Genomic DNA, 22,666 nt, shown 5'->3' on the forward strand with positions numbered 1-22,666 from the left:
TCTGAGATGAAAGCTCATTCACAGGTGTGTTTGACCTGAAAAGCTGCATCAATCTGCTTTTATCTTCCCATTGACTTGCATGAGGCGAGAATGACTTCTAATGCCAATACACGGCCCCTAAAAGGGACGATTCAGAACTTGACAATGTATTTGAAAGAGCAAGTGCCAGGTCTTACATTCGGTTTCTGGATCAGTGACCAAGTAGGTAACCTTGGAAGAGGATTGAGTAGGCAGTTTACCACTTCAAAAACAAGCCTGCCATGGAAGTGCCCATTTTCCTATCATGACAGGTTCCCCCTTTATGCCAAGTATTCCAATCATTTCCTCAAATTAGAAAATATTTCCAACTCTGTAAATGGAGGTACATCACTCCTGAAGGAAAGAAAACTGCCAGTGATCATTTCCCCAGTAAAATGTCATCACAACAAAGTCATCTGCTACGGTGAAAAACACATTTCACCCCTTTAGGAACCTTTAAACCTGCAAAGGATGATTTACAAGGCTGAACATGTGGAGCAAATCAAAATGGATAATAAAGTGATGCACATCAAACTGCAGATTAGCTGTACAGCAGATTGAACCAGAAAGGAGGATTGTGGGTAGGATGCATTGCATAGCAGCATGTACAAACACTCCATAGTACAGTAGCCTCCACATTAACACACAATATAGTCCACAACCTTCTAACATTTGCTGTGCATGCAGCTGAAGAAGGTTTCCTGAAATTGAGAAAAGACATTTCTCCTCCGGCGTGGTTGCTTTACTCCAAAGACTTTTTATGGAAATATGTTGAAATCTTTTTTATGGATCCTGGCGTGACTGGAACCTGGAAAGAGAAAAGTCCGAGAGATTCAGCATGTGATAGAACTACAAATGCAATTTACCTGATTCCCAGCAATGTGGTGCCCATGAGACCAATAATCACACATGCATGGAAGAAAGCAAAAACTTATCACGTGGTCCTTCCTCTTCCTCAGCACGTCATTGCTGTCAATGGTGAAGGTGGGCACATACCTAGCAAGCCTCCTACCTACTTCCAGCAGCATGAAAATACGACAATTGTTAACCAATTCTTCCTCTCCTGCTTAAAGTGACTGTTGTAACAAAAGAACGAGGGCTACCAGCGCTGGCTCTTGAAAATGCTAGTTACCTGGTTGCATATGGTTTCAAAACTTTTGAGCCACGGAACCTGAACAGGCATGTTGTAAATGGGTCCAATAATTCTTAATACTTGTTCCAGGCCAGAGACTCAAAGCACTGAAGCTAGAAAATTAGCATGACAGCAGGGGAACTTACATTCACAGAGGAAAAGGTCAACAATGGCAGCCCCCGTACTTTTATGAGAGTCACTTTGAGAAATGAGCTAGCCAATTACCCTTCAGATGACACCTCTCAGAAACGGGAACTTGTACGTCATTCAGACATCTTAACAGCTCTGCTACTGAGCAGTTTTAAAGTGGTCCAAAATATTTTCTTTGGACTGTATTACAATTCCGAATAACTCCCCTCCTTTCTGGTATAGTCACACATGTAATATTCCCAAAAGAGATGAATACAGCAATAAACACTTTAGTAGGGGGAGTAAGGCTTGTCCAACACTTACAAGTCTTATACCAGACTGTGGCTGGACAGTGAAAGGAGAAGCAGCAGACGGATGAGCTCATCTCCATCACTGCTCTCTTCTCCCATCAGCATGTTCCTTGTTAGCAAATTAGCACCGTAGCACAACTGACCAGCCCTTTGTGTCGCTTCATCCTCCACCAGTCTACTCTAGAGGGGAATGCAAAAGGCTAATACAAAGTCAGGTACTTCCACTGCAGGTTTATATAAAAAAATTAAAAAAAGACACATCTAGGACAGCTTACACTTGAAAACACAAAATAAGGTTGTTTGGCAAGTGTCTGCTAAAGCTGAAGTCAGATTAATTAGCACATCAGACAAGCACCGTCATGCCACTGTGTAGGAACAGATCAGGACAGAGGCCAACGTGATGCATCAGCTTCTACAAGCTTTGCTGGCTGTGAACGAAAGCCAGATTCAACATGCTGTCAAGCACAAGCCTCACTCACAGCCATACTCTGTCCTTCTAGGATCTATAAAAATCACATGACAACAAAATGGGGCAGATCACACCCCACTAAGAAGAATGATCAGTTCTTACCCAGCCTCTTGACTAGTAGGAAAAAGTTGTTTTTATACCACGAGGTAGTTTACCAGATTTGCAGGCAAATCAGCAAAAACATTTCATCGAGAGATGAACAGTTTCATTAGAAACGTGATCTACTAGTCATCGGGCAATGATACCATGTAATTAGGGATGCACCGATAACGGTATTTCGGTATCCAGTACCGATATTTTTTCCCGCTACTCACCTATACCGAAAGTCCCATTCAGGAAGCCAGGCGGCGTGTAATGACTCGCCCCCTGGCTTCCTGATTAGCCGGGAAGCGTGTAAAGACTTGCCACCCGGCTTCCCAATTAGCAGGGAAGCCATCCCCCATGCTTCTCGTCACCTAGTGCATGGAGCCGGCTTTCTGGCCAATCAGAAAGTCTGGCGCTGTGTAATGACGTGGCTCCCTCGTCATGAGGTGACAAGGGAGCATGAAGCCGGCTTCCTGACCAATCAGAAAGCCGGGCACCGCGTCATTACACGCTGCCCGGCTTCCTGATTGGCCGGGAAGCCGGCTCCATGCTCTCTCGTTACAAGTGACGAGAGAACATGGGGGAGTTAGCTTCCCAGCCAATCAGGACACCGGGCAGCGTGTAATGACGCGCTGCCCGGATTCTTGATACCGGAAGTATCGGGCTAGGCATCAGACCATTTGGGCGAGTATGAGTACTCACCCAAATACTCGGCACCGATAGCTGTACTTTTATCAGTGCATCCCTACATGTAATAGTCACTAGGAACAAAGAGGGAGGCAGCAAGAAGAAAATTAAGTATATAGAAAGGTGTTGGTCACACAGATGGGAGCCAATCATGTGCGAGTTGGAGTGATTGCAGCCCGTTCATTCGGTTTGCCTCTCTACAGCTCGCTTTTGCAATATGCGTCATCTTTCTACACAGAAAAAGTTAAAAAGGAATCTGCTAATGATTTTGTTTATCCCATAAAAATTCTCCCTTCATACTAGCAGGCTCCAACACAATGCAGAAGCCACAGTTGTGTACTCAGAATTTCATATGCCCATTGCGCAAACTCCCATTAGGAATTGTATTTTCTTTTTAACCTTTTGATAGCATTGCACTTAACGAACCACAGTGTGAAAAGAGAGGGTATGGATAATAATTTGAACTATACATAAATTGAAATGAGGACTGTTAAATCTTGAGGCTCAATTTTAGCTAAAACCTTTTCTATGTCTATGTCCCTGCTGTTGTGAAGTGAAGGTAAATCCCCCCCGACAGACACATATGGTAATAAAACGTGACAAAGGGTCCAACCCTTTCCTGCTCAACCAAGAACTAAATAACACATCTTGATTGGAGTTGGACATTATCTAGTGCACTAGTAAAAACAGAACTTGAATATTTTTAATAATGTATATTACGATACTTACAGACGTGGGGGAACTGATTATAGTCCTTGCTGGGGCCTTTTTGGCACTCCCACTCTTTGGTGATTGGCGACTGGTAAGGTTTTGGTTTACAGACTTGTCAGATTTCAGTTTGTGCCCTAATGCAGAAAGCCAATTCTTCTCTGGAGTTGTGTTTTCTTTGTTGAGCTGTACGGCTCTCGAATGACAGGATGTTCCTACAAGGGACTGTGCTCCAGGGGCCTCCATAGAGAGTTGGGAATCAGACCTCTCTTCATGTTTCTTGCTGAGATCAGCCAGACCTAGACATCTGCTGTCAGCATTTACATTGTCCTCCTCCAAAGAGCAAAGGTCAAGCTTAGCCTTCTTTAGTCTGGGTTCCAGCTCTGTCACACAGTTACAGTCACTAAAACACTTGTGTTCTGCTTGATCACTGCTGGTATCCAGGCGTCTCTTAGCCTTCTTCTCATACAGAGGTGACACCTTCGAACTAGAAGCTGTGGGGTACTGCTCTACTGGGGTGAAGGCCTTTCGAGGAGATGGAGTCTTCATAGAATCCATATCCGACCTTGGAGTACGCGTGACCCAGTTCTTAATGGACACCTTGGAAGTAGACAGCTGTTTAGGAGATGAAGTGGAAGCTTCAGCCTTCTGCCTTGTTGGTGTGTGCAATTTAGGAATTATCGTGAAAGGAGAAGTTGGAGTGGTGGATGACATTGGGAGGTCCCCGGTGTTGCTTGGAGCACAGGCAGCTGGAGTAGGAGAAGACGTAAAGCAGGGGCTTTGCACTGGGGACGATTTAGCAGGTGTACATATTCTGGAGCCTGTGAAAAGAAGAAACATTTATAGAACATGCTGTGATTGCACAAGCCTACAAACACATGGAGAAGGCACTTACACATAATTACTCCCTTGTAGTTTACATTGGAGTGACCTGTAAACAAAATAGACTTTCCCAGCTGGCTGAAACCCCCCAGACAACAGTAAATGTTAGTAGACGCTTGGGGGGGGGGAATCAAAACTGGAGCAGGCATAATATGGAGCCGTTGCCTATGACAACCAATCAGCATCTCTTCAGTTTGCTCAGGTAAGATTTGATAACGAGACAGAGAAGCTGATGGGTTGCAGTGCAAATCTGCTCCAGTCTTGATAAATTCCCCTCTGTGAGGTTTTGCCGTTTTTAGAGAATTGGGATAACAAATGGTGTTCTCCTAGTGGCTTTAAAAAGGGACTTAGTAGGGATGAACCAATACCAAGTACCGTACTCGGTACAAGTACAGATACTTTTCAAGCTCCAAAACAAGACTAGAGAAAAAAATCAAAAGTTAGGAGACTGCTGTCATTTGTAAGGAGGACACGGAGCTCCTGGGATTTGTACATCAGTTTTATTGTAGGATTTTGTTTATAAATATAAAGGGATGCACCAATACCATTTTTGCAAGTACGAGTACTGATACATTTTTGTTTATTGTCATGTGAGAGTTTTTCTAAAACAATACAGACTAATGATTTCAGGACAGTGGTGGAGCGCCAGAGCCAGGTCCCAGCTGCATCCGCTCCAACCCTGTTAGTAGAAAATGCCACGTATCAGCACTGGTATCTGAAAAGTATCGGTGCATCCCTAGGACTTAGTATGAAAATATGAGATCCATCACTCAAATGCAATCAGAGGTCACTGGAAATCGGATAATTGCTTGCATGTCTACTGCTAGACCTCACAAACTGTGTTCCAGCTCCTGTGTGTGTGCAGCTATGCTAAACTGTCAGATTCCGACAAAGTAATTCTAAAAAAAAAATCATAAATGAACGCCAAGTTAAAAAACACCCACAAGAAGCCAAGTTTTATGAATGGGAAAAGAGTAAGAGCCCCTGCCTTTTTTTTTCTGTTCCTCCTGAGATTCTCCCTTACTTCTTGCCCTGGTGTCAAATGAGGAAAACAGCCATCACCTGGCCTCAAAGATGCAGATAGATCAAGAAAAAAAAACGGACATGTGCCAACTCTTCTCCGTGAGAAAGACACCCTGTCACTTCATGTGCACATGACAGAAAAGCAAAAGAAAAGCCTCAACGGGGACAGAGAACAGAGAGAACCCTGACAGAAGTCCAAACTGGTCCCCACTCTTTCCCAACATCAGACTGGAGGTGGGCTTTAAACTTTAACTCAAACTTTCCGATTCCAGAACGGGAAGGTCTGGGTTCATTACAACCACCTTATGCACTTTAAGGGTTATAATAATGAAATTTGCAGTGTCGGCATCCCTTCAGACTAATGAACCCTTAAGGACTATGTCAACAGAAATTTGAGTTGCGGGGGATGCCTAAAATTTTACTTGCATCTTTGTGCAGACATCTGAGAAAGTCTATAAGCAAAAACACAGAAGCAATACATTACATTTCTATGTGCATTTTGTACACAAGTGTACAGAACATCTTCGGTTGCCATATTGCTTTTTTTAAGCTTTATAAAATTACAGTAGCTTGAAAGTGTAATGGAAAGGTAATTTTTAATAAAAGGACTATTCATTTTAAAAGTGGAGTTTTCCTTTAAATAATTAACAAAAGAATCAGACTAAGACTGATCATGACAACTTGGCTTTAAGCTGTAACAATAAAATCCAGCAATATTTCAGTTACTGTATGTCTATGGAAAAAATTTGGCTTTTCTAAGCTGGAAAACTGCCTGCTAGTTAGAAATTACCAAAAGTGATGCGTTTAATGAATGAAACCTTGCACAATAATGTCCAACAGCAACTCCTTTGTACTTTGCCCATCTGAAACACTTGCCTATAGGAGTACAATTGATCTTCTGACGTGCCCAACCAACACAGTTTCCTCGCTCATCTTCGTTGCTCTTGCTGCAGCTCCTCTTCAACCGCCAAAGCCTCACAGTGTTATCATCAGAGCATGTGACAACCTGCACAACATGGCAATGGTCAGACGTGAAACATATGTTATAGTCTAGGTATTTATTAACGCCATGCAGTCAGGCTGCACATACAGTAATAGCTTTTTTTTTTACATACTAAATGCTAATGTTAAAAAACCCTGTGCTAGTAGTATATTGGAGAGCCAGATTGGTGCGTGCGCACACACACGGGTCTCATGCCCCATGCAATGTGCTTCAACAATCAAATTAATTCTTGTATTGCATACTGCATACTTTTATTATATGATTTTCTACATATAAAGTGACAATGACAGGAGTTGAAAAAAAACAAGTAACACTTCTAAAATGCAATAATTAGCAGTGCCGGCAAGAACATGTTAGTCTTTAGGTGGATCCATGTGCCATGAGGATCCCCATCTAATCCAAAGCATGGGCCATAAATGGAGATAAGGCCCTGCCTCAAAACCCCACATAAATATAGTGGGGGATTCTCAAATTTGATTGTGAAAATGGAACTACATTAAGTTTCCATTCCGTCTACAGGATGAAAATTCTCCCTCTCTCGACACATTTTATTTCAGGTATTTATATAGCGCCGACAATTTGCACAAGTTGCACATTCACATCAGTCCCTACCCTCAAGGAGTTAATAATCTAAGGTCCTTATCTCACATGCATACATAGAGGGCCAACTTAAGGTGCCAATACACTGCACGATTATCGTACGCGATCGGTTTCTCGTACGATAATCGCGCAGTGTCTGGGTAGCGTGCAACCGCGGATACTGTACAATCGTACGACGTTTGACTACCTAGCATGTTCGAAAACCTGTGCGTAATCGTACGATAATCGTTCAATGAGTAGAGTAATCGTTCGTCAATGATCGCACTGTTTGTTCAGCGCATGTGTTAAACGATCGAGCTATCAGAAGTAGAATGACGGCAGCTGGCTGTACTCGCAGCATCCACACCTCTGTTCTGGTACCAACATGGACAACTTGCTCGGCCATTGCTGGGGCTACATGTTGCGTACAGATGCAATAGCCACTGCTCACACCAAAATCATATCTCCTCATGTAGCTGACACACATGCTGACCACTCCCCATGTGCACCACACATGAGGCTGCTGAAAGTGACCCCCTAATAATTGCAATGAACCACATGCAACGCAAACCATGCAACATGAATAACATGTCCATTCTCCTTTTGGAGACAATTTGATAAAAAGTGATTACTTCCGTCGGTCGATCGAAATCGTACGATTATTAGTGCGGTCGTACGATTATCGGATCGACCTCTATCGAGACAAGTTGGGTGCGCCGCACAATGATCGTATGATATTCTGATCGTCGAGGGGGTTTATTAGTACGATAATCGTGCAGTGTATGGGCACCTTTAGACAGGAGCCAATTAACCTTCCAGCATGTCTTTGGAGCGTGGGAGGAAACCCGGAGTACTTGGAGGAAAGCCACACAAGCACAGGGAGAACATGCAAACTCCAGAAAAAATGTTAAACCTGGATGAGGATGATTACTCAATATAAACCAACTTGGAATCTGTAACTGCAATTCACTTAGGTTTGCTCCAATCAGTTCTTAAAAGACAAGCTAAAAAAAGGTAAATGATCAATATAAAAACCAACTAAAGAAAATACATAACACAATGGGAGAGACATTACCTATATAGAAAATGCTACGTTTTCACAGCACTTTATATATATATATATATATATAATGGAAATCAAGGTTTAATCTTTTTTTTTTTTTAATAAACGTTTGTATTTTGCATTCATTTTGTTGTAAGCACATTTTCATACAGTGGGGAGTCGGGTATGGTCTGCCCACTGACCTGCACTAAGCACCAGAAGATTCTTTGCCCAGATTGGGAAGGTGACCACATGTAACAGCCAAAACAAACCCTAACTGTTTTATTACACGTTTATTAAACTTTGCAAGGATTTTTGATCCGCATGGTTTGCTAGAAGTCTTGGGAAAAAAAATAAACCAAACAAAAACCCCCCACAGAACTGAGCTTTAAATCTGAAGATGCTAATTGCCGGGCTGTCAAGCTGATCCTTTTGCGTGTTTCACGTGTATTTCAAGTTCCTATTACTTTGCCTGTAGCTCACCTTTATGTTCTTGATGACAGAATAATCAATAGAAACACTATGCTCTAATAGAAGGCATAGTGTATTTTGCTTAACGTGGGCTCAGTTAAAGACAATGAAGATTTCCAAACACAATGAAAGACCCGCTTTCTGCAGGAAAACGGATAGACCCCACACAGAACCACAAGATCTGACAGCGATAAGATGCTTTTCAGCTGCAGATATAAAGTGCTTCGCTACCTACCAGCTAACCACAAGCGTGTAGCTACAGTGCCAACAGGAAGCCATGATATACCTTAGCCAACAATTCCACCCAACTACACAGTCTTATGTTCTAAAGACACAATGTTAAAACAGCTGCTGAGCATACAAATTCCCCAACATGATGTTTTGCAGGTAACCTCACATATGTAATAATTTGATCATTCTGGTTTCGGTTTTGAATTAACTGCGTGTGACTATTGGCAACTAAAACAGTTGGGTGACTTGACGTTTGGAGAGCCCAATTTAGTGGCTATATAATTTGATAACAGCAAAATGTGAACAAAGCGACATACTTTGCATGGATGAATCAAGTAATGGGGAGGGACTGATGAAGTTTGGGTGCGCTCAATTGTCAGGCATGTGACTAAAAGCCAAGACATTTAGTCACATGATCTTAATTGAAGTGTGAAACCGAGGTCAGATTGCCCACATATTTGGTTGTAAGCAGCAATGAAAGGAAGCTGGAGAAACATTTCCTCCAGTAAAGGAAGTATTTTAGCCTCTTCGGTCACACCAGCATGTCCGTTAACAGCTTTATATTGCAGTACAGAATCATCTTACAGAACTACCCCGACTAATGGGAAAGCAGGCGTTTTACAAACAAAAGCTGGAGAAAACACTTAAAGGGTTATTAAACCCTCACGTGTTTTTGCATATATCTACTGCTAGAAAGCAGTAGATATATGCAAAAACATTTTTCATAAATCTTTTAAAAAGGCTTTAAACTTAGCTTGTGTCTTCGCCACGCGCTCCCGTCCGAACATCTGACCGCAAAGGATCTTGGGGCGGGCGCATGCAGAGTTCAGATGTTCGGCTGGGAAATGAGGAGAGACACAAGTCTATGGAGCAGCGGGCACCCACACAGACTCCGTGGGACATGAGAGAAGAGGAGGACAGAGGAGTCAGCGCTGGATCGGAGACCCGCACCAGCGCTGGAGGGACAGCTGAAAAGAATAGTAAAGAAGATGATCAGATTAAGAGGCGTCATTCAAGGTAAGTCACTACAGCAGGATTGGGAAGGGGGAAAATTAAATTTGACTTCAGGCCCGGTTCACACCTGGGCGTTTTGTAGCGCGTTCCTACGCTCTGCAAAACGCTCAAACACCGAAATCCCATTATTTCCTATGGGTATGGTTCACACCTGGGCGTATTACAGGCCGTATGAACGCGCTACAAAACGCCCTACGCCCAAAGAAGTACAGGAGCTTCTTTGGGGCGTTTTAGTCACGCGTATCTATTGGGATACAGCCAGGTAGCCCGCGGGGTTTCTTTTAAACTCGAATCGCGCGACAAACGCGCATATTCGATACGCCTAGGTGTGAACCCAGCCTTAATGTCACTTTAATAAAACCAGCGCTTACCTAGCATCCTTGTAACAGGACAGCTGATAAACAAAACTTGACACCAAGAAAACGGTTTCTCTTTGCTTCATGTGTAACCAGAGGGACAGGAAGTAAAGTAAACCAGGAAACAGATGCCAATAAAGCGCTGCCAGTGTTTATAACCATGCAAAAAAAAAAAAAAATCCCAAAATGTTTTGGCTAGGCGTTTGTTAGAACCATATCTGCCTAAAAACAGCTATTAGAAATGCAAGTGGACCTCTTTGAACTTTTAGGATGTGAATAACCAAGAGTCTGTAAACAAGAGAAACACTTTTGCACAATAATTCAAGCACTATATGTGAGAGGCCACTCATAGCCACTGAAGGCTGACTAGACTAACTATGGCATACAACCACCAAAATTTCACATATCAAGTATTGGCACAGCCCAATCAATGTTATTTAGAGGATTGCCTCTGTAAAACTTTAATGTAGCTTTCCGTGCATTGTTTTTCTAGTTACTACTATTATTCCTTCAATTTATTAAGTTAACTAGTGTGATGACCATTTAGGAGATGCGTGAAAGTGTTACTATGCAACTGACGTGTGACCGAGTGGAGACGCCATCTGCTTCCAAGCTGACTTACACGCACACTTGCACTCGGTGCTGACAAAACAGGATCAGGGGACAGCCCTTACCAACCACACAGCTGTCCTAAACACAGAGTTGAAGCAAAACCCAACCATTCATTAAACCACTTGTGTCACGTGGAGGCCACAGAGCACACGAATCGATAGTATGATATGTTGTGTAGATAGTCTGGTGTACAAGCCATCCCTGTAGCTGTCAGTTTTGCAGTGCCTTATGGGACCTGCAGTTCCATAACAGCTAAAAAGGGCAGTGGTTTGGCTACTACTAATTGAAGCGGTCATATGACAAAGGGATGCATACACAATCAGATTTTTTATTTGAACTTGCACGCTGCAGAGTGGTTCCCCCCCCCCTTTCCCAGTACTCGGCTGTAATCCAGAGCTCCGCTCCGCAGCAATTCTATTCTAGATGCTGCCAATCTTTCAGGTGGCATGACTTCCAGCATCGTTTGATCCACTTCTTCTGAACTCAGTTCGCCATGAGCCCATTGACTGGGGTGGCAGCATGCAGCCCGAGTACTACTGCGCTGAACGCTGCTTGCACCTTATTAATTGAACACCATTCGATGCAAAGCAAAAGAATGACACATCTCTCTAATCAAAACACAATATCCTTCGCTAACAGGGAAGAGAAAGCGAATGTGCGGTCAATCGATTGAAAGACTTTTGGAAATATGTTGTGCTAGGCAATATATTCATGCAAGTTGTGTTATCAAGATACACCAAAAAAAATAGGGCTGTGCAAATTAACGATTAATTTCTCGATCGGTATGATCGATTAAAATGTTTTTGAAACTTTCTGCACGAGCACCAGCCAAGGCATTGGCCTATACACATACAGCACAGCAATGAAGTAATAAAATGAACTAGGATCACACTAATCCAGCACGTTATTATTCTGAGTTGCCCCACTCAAGCGGCGGCCATATTGAGTGGGGCACGACGAACACGAACATTTTAATCAGTAACAGCCCTACAAAAAAACAAAAATGCGCCCAGTACAATTTTGTCTTTAAAAAGTGCAGAAGGAATTATATTTGATTTCTAAATAGCCGGTTTAGTATAAAATAAATTCCTGGCAGAAGCCACATTTCCAGGCAGCCCCTGACAAGTGTTGTGTTCTGGAACAGCCCACACATCTAATACAGCCAAGATTAATTGAAAAGTACGACAAACAGGTGACTGGCTGGAGCCAATAATCCTGGGTGGCTGTTGTCATTTGGCAGGGTTAGCCTTCTGCTATCCTGTAACCATGCCAGAATGTTATGGGAAGGAACTGCTGTCTAGCAACTGTCTCATGTAACATATCAAAAATTGAGCCTCTCCCGACTTCTCAGGTGTCCTGGATGACCTATTGATCCAAAAAGAGGAAGAGGCTGAAGAATTAAGTCCTTGTTTGACAGGGAAAACAGATCCGTTGCTACACGTGCTTACAGGATAGAGTTACAGTGTCAGATCAATACGCATTGTATAGAGGGTGGAAAGGTAAACTGCATGTCAAATCTTTCCAGTAAGCTACAACAGATCTATAAAGCGGGAAGCTTGCATAATGTATCTTCTAAAATGCTAGTTGCCTGGCTGTCACATTCAGCCACTTTCAAATCTAGTAAAAATAAACTAAAATTTCGAACTGTACTCAGATTTTGCTTGCTGCATGCTTGCACCAGGACAGTGACTGAAACCAGAGAGAGAGAGAGAGAGAGAGAGAGAGAGAGAGAAATTTCGAACTGTACTCAGATTTTGCTTGCTGCATGCTTGCACCAGAACAGTGACTGAAACCAGAGAGAGAGAGAGAGAGAGAGAGTGACGCCATTAGTTTTTATCAGACTAACAGCCTCAGTATTTTAAATGAGAAAAGGTACAGCAATTATAGATTTTTGCTTGTTTTGACGTACGTTACGTCAAAACACGCAAACCCCTGATGAAATCATGTGTTTTGACGTAACCTACGTAGGGCAGAGCTTCTGATGTCACTGCACTGAGCCGGACGAACAGGTTTTTTTCATTGCTTTGCTGCCATTTGCCTTGCTGGTTTGACCCAGCAATACCCAATGCCTGTACGGTTTACACCATTGTGAGTACGCATTTTTTAGTTAAAAAATTGCATTTTATTGGACGTTACGCACTATGTCCTTGTCCTTTTTCCGCCTGGATTTATACTGGTACCTGTGATCTGAGGAGACCTTAACGCCTTTTCTGTGCATGGGCTTCCCTCCCCCATTAAGTAGGGGAAAAGCGCATTTGACCTAGCTCTGTGGGTCTACCTCCCCAGGTGAGCACTCACTTGTCACTCACTGGGTGGAGGTGAAGGTCTGCCTGCATTGTGTGATTATCCTTACCTGAGAGTTACATGCAGATTGGCTGCAAATCATCTGAGGAATTTTTTTGCACAATCGCTATTTGCTTTAGTGATGGACTCCTGTGATGGACTACAATCTCACGTTTAGTTTACTCATTTGTATTGAGATTGTAGTCCATCCCTGGAGCGAGCTTGGAGCGGTGACTACTTTACAACACACACAGGGACCATGGGGAACAAAAGTAGCCACCCTCTAGAAGGAAGGACAGTGTCAGCACCAATTCAGAGATGATTTGAGGATCTACAGCCAAGTGATACACAAATAAAATACATTTGTGTTAATAGTTAAGGTTCTTGAATACATTAAGATTTAACTCCCGAGTTTAGTGTCCTTTTATGTCTGTTATACAACTCTAGAATTTCATTTTCCTTAAGTTGAAGAGTTTGACAACAGAGTAGCCGTAATCTTTTGATTCAACACAGAACCCAACCCACTTTAATTATAATCCAAAAGGATGTACAGCATAATATACACACACTAACCTGCCAAATGTAAGCACTGTGATCACTGGAGCCACAGAGCAGGAACTGACCATCAGGACTGAGACTGGACTTAATGTAGAAGGTAGAGTTCAGGTGCCCACTGAAGACAGACACTAAATGAAGAGGGAAAAAAAAAAAAAAGTTAGAGTTCATATTGTTTGGATCAGTACTTCAAATTGTCCAACATCTGGGAACATTAATTGAGCAGCTAATTACTCAGATAGCCTTGTAAATGCACTTACGCCATACCCTGAAAAACCTACCTTTTGCCTCAACTTTCTCTAGAAACAGCCATGCACTTCCTGTGTCATTAACCTTAGAGAGCTCCTTATTTACAGCTCCTGTGAGCCATCACCCAATGCAATGCATCTCTAAAAGTTAGTTCTTTGAGATTTGCTGATGCCACTACTACTCAGTTTTCCTTGCTGAAGAGAAGGCTGTACCCGAGGACCTACATTGTGAGGAACTCCCTGCTTCTGCCTCTTTCATTCAGTGGATCTATGCTTTTGGCACCTCCTCCTGCTGCTGTACTAGTCCCCCATCACTCATCACACACAGGGGCAGCTCTGTCATAAGGAAAGCAAAGTCCTACCTCTACCTAGATTGCCACTTCCACAAAACAACCGTGCAGAACAAGGCATGGTAAGTCAGTATTGGGGAAAGATCAGCTGCAGTCATACTGGTGACCAGTCCTTGGCCTTTTCTAGGGTATAGCTTCCTTTAACTTAGCATAGCAGGACTGTAAGCAAATAAGACTCTGCTATATATCATTTGATATCAAATGCCAAGCGCTTTTTAACAGTAGGTGTGCAAAATTGAACAGCAGAGAAGACCTCTTCAGTCTACTGAGGCTTCTTCAAAGTCCAATCAGTAGACTAGGGGTGGGCAAATGTTATTGTGTATCTGCAAGGCTAGATGACTGATCCAGCTGTGGTGTCTGGCTGTGGTGCCTGGATCACAAGACTCGCTTAACAAAACTACAACTCTTTCTCTAGATAACAGTTCAGTGATCTGTATTTTGCAGTTTGAATGGAATTCTGAAAAGAAATTCAGGTTGCATCACCTTCTACCTTACAAATTTGTTACCATAATGCAGCCCCCCTCGCAGACTTCAAAAAGTCATATTATGAGCTAGGGAGAAAACTGAACTGGCATCAATGATCCTGTTTTGCATGCCTACATAATCTGTGCCCAGTATAATCTTCCCCTATCAGCATTACAATAGCGATGGGTCTTATTTTTTGTTTAATACACTGCTGCTCTAACCAAAGAAAATTGGTCCAATTCCTGCACAGTTCGCAGTATCTGGAGCATTAGAGCCCCGGTGTTTACACCAACTTTAAAAGCAGTTGAAGGATGGCTGTAAAATTAGTTGTGAAGTAACAAGCAATCTAAAAATAAGTCTGTAACCAGGGCACACTGCGCTTTCTCCTGAGAGCAGGAATTCCTGTGATGTAATAAATCTTCCCCTGTGTTCACTGCTACACGAGCGCAGGAGCAGCAAATTCCTCCTCTACGCTTATTCACCACTCTGACAACGAATCGGGGAAAAGGGGATGTTTTGCTTAGAAAAACTTTCCTTGTACATGTTTAAAGCAGGTAAGAGCGCCATCTGCTGGAAATCGCACACATTACACAATGGCACTAAGATTCTGATATCTGCTGTGGATAATCAATGAAAAGGAAAAAATTCACATCAGTTGTATTAAAAATAGATGAGAACATAGCGATTAAAGTTAATTTAGGTCAATGCTGCAGAGCATATTAAAATGCTGTTAACACTTCCTATTTTTAAAATGCGTTATAATGGCTCTTCCTGAATCTAATCAGAGTTATACATCTTACCTTAACTGCCCATACACCTATAGATTATGTACAGATTTTCTATGGTCAGATGGAAAATGGGTAACAGATTGCCCCATCTATGCTAAACTGTGTGTATGGGGGAATCGCCCGCTGAGCCAAGCTTCAGTATCTTGCTAGCCGGCCCAGCTGGCTCTCAAAATACCTGAACAATCTGATTGGATGAAGGCATTGTCCAGGTATTTTGAGAGCCAGCGGGGCGGACTAGCAAAATACCGACGCTTGGCCCAGTGGTACTTTCCTCCAGCCACACAACTTGGCGTAGATGGAGGAATCTGTTGCACTTTTCCCATCTGGCCAGCTTTAGGCTGCATTCACACCTGAGTGACAAGAAACGTGTTTTAAGCGCCTTTTTGCATATTTGTATATGTGTTTTATGTGCATATATAAAGTCCCACGTTTAAATGAGCAGATTGCGGCACATTAATGTCAATGGACAGACGTGCGCAAAAATCCACATATTTGAGCGTTGAGGTCTATGGGGCAAAGAGGCGCAGAATCTGCCAAAAAGTAGCTCATGTACCTCCTACAAGCAACGAGCGTTTTGCTACACTCGACATGCCGCAGAGATGTTAACAGGACCATTGAAATAAATGGGGGGGGGGTCTGAGCAGAAAAAAACGCTACAAAATGATCAGCGTGAATGAAGCCTTCGTGTCTGCAACTGAGCAGACGCTGCAGGTGCAAATGTAATAATCCTGCAAGAGCTTGTTCCATGGCAAGAATTCAAGTTCAAACTTCAACTGAAAGCGTCAGGGAACAAATTCCCATAGACCAGGGATGGCCAAACTGCGGCCCACCAGCAGTGGTGGAACTACGAATCCCATGAGGCTTTGCAAGACTCACAGCCACGACTCCCGGAGAGAGATGCTTCATGGGATTTGTAGTTTCACCACAGCTAGAGGGCCGCAGTTTGGCCATCACTGCCATAGACAACTCATTGTAAGTTTCTGAGACAAACAGGGTCAACATGCCACAATCAGGAGGCAGATCCATATTTAACAAATACAGCCGACTTGTGCACATAATTATCATGTATCAAATAAAAACTGATGTTAAAATATTCAACACACTAACATTTACATTAGGCCGAACTTGAACAATTCTAAAAATCAGACCTACAAGTAGATGGGCTGTCCATAAAGACTGCCTTGCTAATCAGGAGCTGATCGGTGAGTTTCCTGATCATGAGATTAAAACGGCTAGCTTATCAGGGGCTGACCTGTATGATCTTAAGTGATCATCACGGCTCGCTTATCATGGGCTGATCTGTGTGTTTCGTTAAAGTGACATTAAACCCTCAGATTTTTTAACATAAACCAATACTGTAATGTGTGCCTTACTGTAATCCATGGTTGTCCATGTAATCAAGCTTCTCTTTGCTGCTCTTCCTTTTAAATCCTCATGTCTTCTCATGCTTGGGGAGAACTTCCCTTTGCAGCTCAGGGCCTCTTCCTGTAGTGCTGGCTCAGGTTACAAGCCTATACAAACCTATACACAGACACCATATATCCATTCCTGAGACAAGGCAGTCTGCTGCAAAACAGAAGTTCTCCCCAAGCATGAGAACAGATACAAATTTAAAAGGAAGAGCAGCAAAGAGAAGGGAAACAACCATTGATTACAGTAAGGCGCACATTACAGTATTGGTTTATGCCACTTTAAGCGATCATCACGGCTCGCATATCAGGGGCTCATTTGTGTTTCCTTACGTGATCATCCAGGAGGGTTTATCATCAGGAGCGGATCTGTTTCCTGAGCATCACGGCTATCATTTCGGGAGCTGATCAGTGTGTTTCCTGATCATGTGACCACAATAACTAGCCAAATCTGCAAGTCATTAGAAGTTAGACGTGTATGAACTGCCTCTTACCGGGGTCATTCTTTAATCCAGTGACATTAAACATGTAAACGTTATCATCAGTGCAGCTGGCAAATAGGTTAGAACCAGTGGAATCCAGAACCAGACTGGAATACCCTGCAAAAATTGAAACGATGATGAGTAAAAGCTGGCAAAATGTTCTCCAAACTTAAGAAACACACACACCTTTTACAGCAAGAAACTGCTATCATAACAAGATGTTAACTTTACTAGCCAACTTTCATCGATCTTGAATACGATCGCCCAGAAGGGAGAAGGACCCAATTCCCAAATAAATTAGTCTGTGATCCTCTCCATCACATCATGCCAATTGACTACACAGAACAGAGCAAGCTCCTCTCACATAGCAGCAGCCCTCCCTCCCATGGCTGTGACATGTAGAGAAAACATTGTAGCCACACAGATCTCAACACTTTACCACTATCCTACATGCTGATGTTTTAGCTTTATGCCAAACTGAAATGCAATCAAATTCAAACATCACATACCAAGTTTCCGTGTACTGCTCCCAGGGTATGGAAAGGATTTTGCTGATATCGGATCCTGTCGGTAAGCTGTGTAATTCTTTCTCAAATCCCACATTTTGATTATCCTAGGGAAAATAAAAATGTTTACATTAACTTTCATGAAAACGCCAACGACAATACAACTGACAAGCGTCATACACAAAACAGAGCAGCCAAAGCTAACTGATCTGGAGAAGGAGCTGATCTCATCTTCCATGCTGTCGAGGAGCCCAGTCAGGGTAGGACAAATACCTTGCTATGAAGATTCTAACCATCAAGGAACAGGCAATCAGAATTAATATCTTCCTCACAGCCAATTCTATGTGGGAAACCAATGATTCATGGAGCTTTCAAGAAGAAAAATAAAAAAAAGCCAAAACACCAATTGAATGCTCTGCTCAGGGAGGTGCGCTCCATCTAGTGCTCAAAGATTAGTTTGCTTCTTTGATATAAAACACATGTGAAGTATAATCATAATTGCCAAACCTTGTGAGCAGATCGTGTAAAACCTACAAGACAGATGAATAAGCGGAACTGTTGCAAATAGACAAACCCATGCTGAAATATACAGTACAGGTTCAATGTTCTTCCTGCCAGAGGATTTGGTCAACTGTTCGTGCATTATATTATCTCTGCTTATCAGCACGATCACTCTACTACTTTCCTAACTTCACTGCTTTCTAGGTCAGCTTTCTGCTAAGTTACAGTCTAATGAGAAGTCTGCAGGCAATACAGGAAGCTTAACTGCCTAAAACATGACCTGTCTGGCTGTACAGTTCTGAAAATATTTGACTGGCTGAACAGAATTACAGTTAAATGTTAACCATTTCTCATCAAAAATTATCTCTGTATTTATCGGCTTGTCTGGAGTGTCGCTTTGAAAGTGTATAAGTTGTGAAATGCATTTTAGTTACGGCTTACCCATCCACAGCTCCTGCCGATATGATTGTGTGCTCATCCTGAAAGATTACCACAGTCACACTCTGCTGGGAGTCCTACAAGAGAGTAATTCAGTAATGGTGTTATATGGAGAACTGCCCAAATAAAGCAAATAGATTGCAAGGCAGTGCTTGTACAGTTTACCAGCCAAGTAGGCAAATGTATTTGAAGCCAAAAAATCCCCTTGTGTTTAAAGAAAACATGGAAGCCACCACTGCGACCCTCTCCTTCTGAAAATGCTCCCCGTCTGGCTGTCACATGGTCTACCTAGCATTTCCTGACATGAAAAACCATGCAGGATAAGGATTTCACACTTTTTCCCCTAACTTGACAGATCCTAACACTTTCAGTTGCCAGGTCAGTTACTCAGAGTACTGAAGTATAACAGCCAGACAGCTAACAATTAGCACTGAACTCAAGTTCTCGGATGGCTGCTTTAACTTAAGGCCATGCTTTGACTAAATAGGGCAGGATTGCATAAATCAATCCCTGCCCAGCAGCATTTCTCCTTCGCTCCTCCAATCAGCTACAAAGTGCAGGAAAAGTGATCCTGTGTGAGCTACAAGTCACTCTAGTTGCAGCTTTAAACAGGGCTATGGACTCTCTCCATGTCAAAGCACCAATGAGTTGCAATTGGCTCATCGCTGTCAAATGTATGCATTTTCTTGTTTCCCAGCAGAGGAAGAGTGAAGGAAAAGTATGTGGTGCTGGGAAAGGGGGGGGGATTCAAGTAAACGTAAGCCCAAGTAGCCTGTGAGTTCAAGGCAGCCCTTAGTTCAGTGGTTCCTAACCATTGTCCCAATCAAGCTGTGACAGCACAAATGAAAACTCAAAGCAGTAAAAAAAAAAAAAAAATCACCTGCATACATTTTTAGTCAGACCATGATGGTCTAGAGACTCTAGAACAATGCAAATCATGTGAGAAGCTTGAATATAAGCTCTATTTATCGTCAAACCTTACCACGATCTAAATGTTCAACTATGTTGATTTCCAAGCGTGCAATTTAATTACTGTAAATAGAAGTGCAAATTACCACAGAAGGGGCAAGTCCTCTGGCAACTGGTTTCTTCTTCTTCATCATCTTCAGTGGGGTTTGTTTATCTGGTGCATTGTGAGCTCCTGTAATATGTTTCACGTGCCTATAAAAACCATCTGAAAAAGGATAAGAACATAAAACTAAGATAGAATGATCAAAATGTATTTCCCAATGCATCCCACAGCTCTCAAAATACTAGGAACATTGCCCCCTCACTTCCTGTCCTATTGACCACACAGGTAGTGCAGGTCACATCACCAGCAGAGATACAAGAACGCAAAAAAAAAAATGTAGTGCTGTCCATGTTATTATTGGAAACCTGATTACATAACCCACTCTAATCATATTTCTCTCAACACACTATAATTATATCAGACTGCCTGCGTTGGCTTGAACACCTTACTGTAATGCTGCTCCTTTGCACAGACCCACACCAAAGGACACTGTTTTGAAGAATTTCAGTTACCTTTCTTGTTGCATCGAGTATCCCAGACCATAACATTTCCATCTCTGCTTCCAGTGCAGAACACAGCTGTGTGGAAAACAAAATGGTTATTAAACCAATTTTCCCAAAAAGAGTAAAACGTAACGCATACACATCTTCCAGATTACAGGAAACCTGTCCTGAGAGGAATATGAAGTCTGTCATTGCTGAAACCTAGTTGCCTGGCTGTCAAGCTGATCCAGTGGCTTTCACATTCCTCTGTATCACTGGGCTTCACCACCATAGATCAACAGATTGAAGTAGAATACAAGCTGTTCATGGCTTCTTTACCTGTTCTCTGTGAAGCAAGGACTGGCCAGGGCTGCCCTGATTTTACATTAAGTCTCCCATAAGCATTAAGCACTTGTGATGGTCAGAAGAAATAAGTATCACCCCTCGGTCATCACTAAATAAACCTGCACAAGGACTGAAGAGGGCAGAAAGCGAGTCATTTTACAAGTTGTCCTGGTGCTGCTAATTCAATGCTTATGACAAAATTATTTTCCAGTGGGAAAAAAAAAGGGGGATGAGGTGTTAGCAGGATGACCAATTCATATAAAGTATATAAAGAACAAAATGATAAAATACCTTTTTCAAACTTAGAGAAAGAAACAGACTTTAGGCTGCCCTGGTGGCCTCTACATTCTCCAATCAGTTCTCCAGCCTTAACATCAAACAGCTTAGCAGTCTGGTCTCCTGAAGCTGTAACCTGCACAAAACAGATCATCAATGAAACAGAGCCCTAGTACAATCAAAGTGAAGCCATTTATACTTATTTTCATATGAAACTAAAACAAATATACTGTACAGGCACAACAGGACCTAGTTTTTTTACACCATTATACCATAGGACAGTGGTAACCAAAAACTTGAGCCCTTGCGCTGGGCATTATGCCTGCGGCTGTCAGTCTTGCAATGCCAAATGGAATTCGTAGATTCACCACAGATGGAGGGCGAAAGTTTGGCTACCCCTGCCACAGGAGAAAAAAAGAGGACATAACTTTTTTTTTTGTGATCGAGTGGAGAGGGCAAGGTTTTTAGTTTTTTTTAATCTGTGTCCTGGTTAAAAAAACATTTAATTAAAAGGGGATTATTTAGTTCAGTCTTAGGAGGGTTAGTGGAGAATTTGACCATATTGCCAAAACACTTGACACATTCAGCTAGAATTTGCATGCTCTCTCCTAGGACAGATTCTACATAGTAAAGCACAACGTAAGCCATATATTATATTTTCAATGGCATAAAACAGAAGAACCTCTCATGTTTTAGTGTTGAGCACAGCACACTTGATGCTATAGGAGATTGATGGGCAGTGCATACACTTGATACAAGTGTTGAGCACCCGATACAAGTGATGAGCACTCTCTGTGAATATGTTCTTTCACTTTCTGTTCCAGTGAAATCTTTCCCGTGGGGTGAATTTTGGCTGGTCTTAAGCTTTAAATTGAATGCCAAATTAAACATCAGATTCACCAGTGCCATGTCTTGTGCACCAGCAGTATATACACAAGGACTTCACCAGCACACACATGGAGATTTAAATATCAATATTGCATTGATACATTTATTCAGTGAGGGACGTCACATAGTGTCATAAGGTGCCAACATTTCGGGTCCGCACAGGGATCCTTCATCAGAGCGACACAGTGACCGCTCTGATGAAGGATTCCTGTGTGGACCTGAAACGTTAGCACCTTATGACACTATGTGACGTCCCTCACTGAATAAATATATCAATGCAATATTGATATTTGAATCTCCATGTGTGTGCTGGTGAAATCCTTGTATATACTGCTAGTGTTTGCACGGCGCCATCCGTGCGGTCACCTCGAGCACCACAGATACCTTTTTTGAACTGCAAGACCGTAGGAGTGTGAATGGAAATTGGAACCTAATGTCTGGTGCACCAACGCTCCCCACTACCCCGACTCCCTATCCAAAAAGTATCCAGTATACAATTCTCCAAAAAGCTCAATATTACTTGTCATAAGAAAACATGGGTGGTCACCGTTACTGGTCTCTAAATTGGGAGGAGAGGTCAGTAACGGCAGAGCCCAGATTTTCTGGCCTTTCTCAGACTTTCCTAACCTACATGCTTGTTCCAGGTCAGTGGCTGAAAGTATTGGTCAGTCATCTTAACATTGTAAAATGGCAATAGCAGGACCCTGTATTTTTTTTCATGGCCGGTTTACTTTATACAGAGTCTGAAAAACAAATGCTTAGAAATGCTTACCATCTTTGCCACCTTAAGCTTCAGTTGTGTTCAGCTACTACATACTAAACCTTACACGGTAATTATTCTGATGGGGCTTACAACAGAAAACAGAGGCCAAGTAGATTCACTGCAA

The 22,666-nt window shown here is 42.4% G+C and overlaps 1 protein-coding gene across 1 annotated transcript in view; it reads right to left on the bottom strand.

Annotated features, from left to right (window-relative positions):
* Positions 1-760: 760 nt before the first annotated feature.
* The window catches only part of DTL (denticleless E3 ubiquitin protein ligase homolog), a 28,199-nt gene continuing 6,293 nt past the window's right edge, over positions 761-22,666 (bottom strand). Inside the window, exons 5-14 of the mRNA XM_018554920.1 lie at positions 20,907-21,027; positions 20,301-20,366; positions 19,832-19,950; positions 18,780-18,853; positions 17,841-17,944; positions 17,344-17,448; positions 13,608-13,720; positions 6,314-6,449; positions 3,560-4,359; positions 761-826 (exon numbers count right to left, since the gene is read on the bottom strand). Of these exons, the coding sequence (XP_018410422.1) occupies positions 761-826; positions 3,560-4,359; positions 6,314-6,449; positions 13,608-13,720; positions 17,344-17,448; positions 17,841-17,944; positions 18,780-18,853; positions 19,832-19,950; positions 20,301-20,366; positions 20,907-21,027 (1,704 nt within the window). The remainder of the gene's footprint in view (positions 827-3,559; positions 4,360-6,313; positions 6,450-13,607; positions 13,721-17,343; positions 17,449-17,840; positions 17,945-18,779; positions 18,854-19,831; positions 19,951-20,300; positions 20,367-20,906; positions 21,028-22,666) is intronic.

Source organism: Nanorana parkeri, unplaced genomic scaffold (assembly GCF_000935625.1).
Source record: "Nanorana parkeri isolate BGI_ZX_2015 unplaced genomic scaffold, ASM93562v1 scaffold1, whole genome shotgun sequence".
NCBI lineage: Eukaryota > Metazoa > Chordata > Amphibia > Anura > Dicroglossidae > Nanorana > Nanorana parkeri.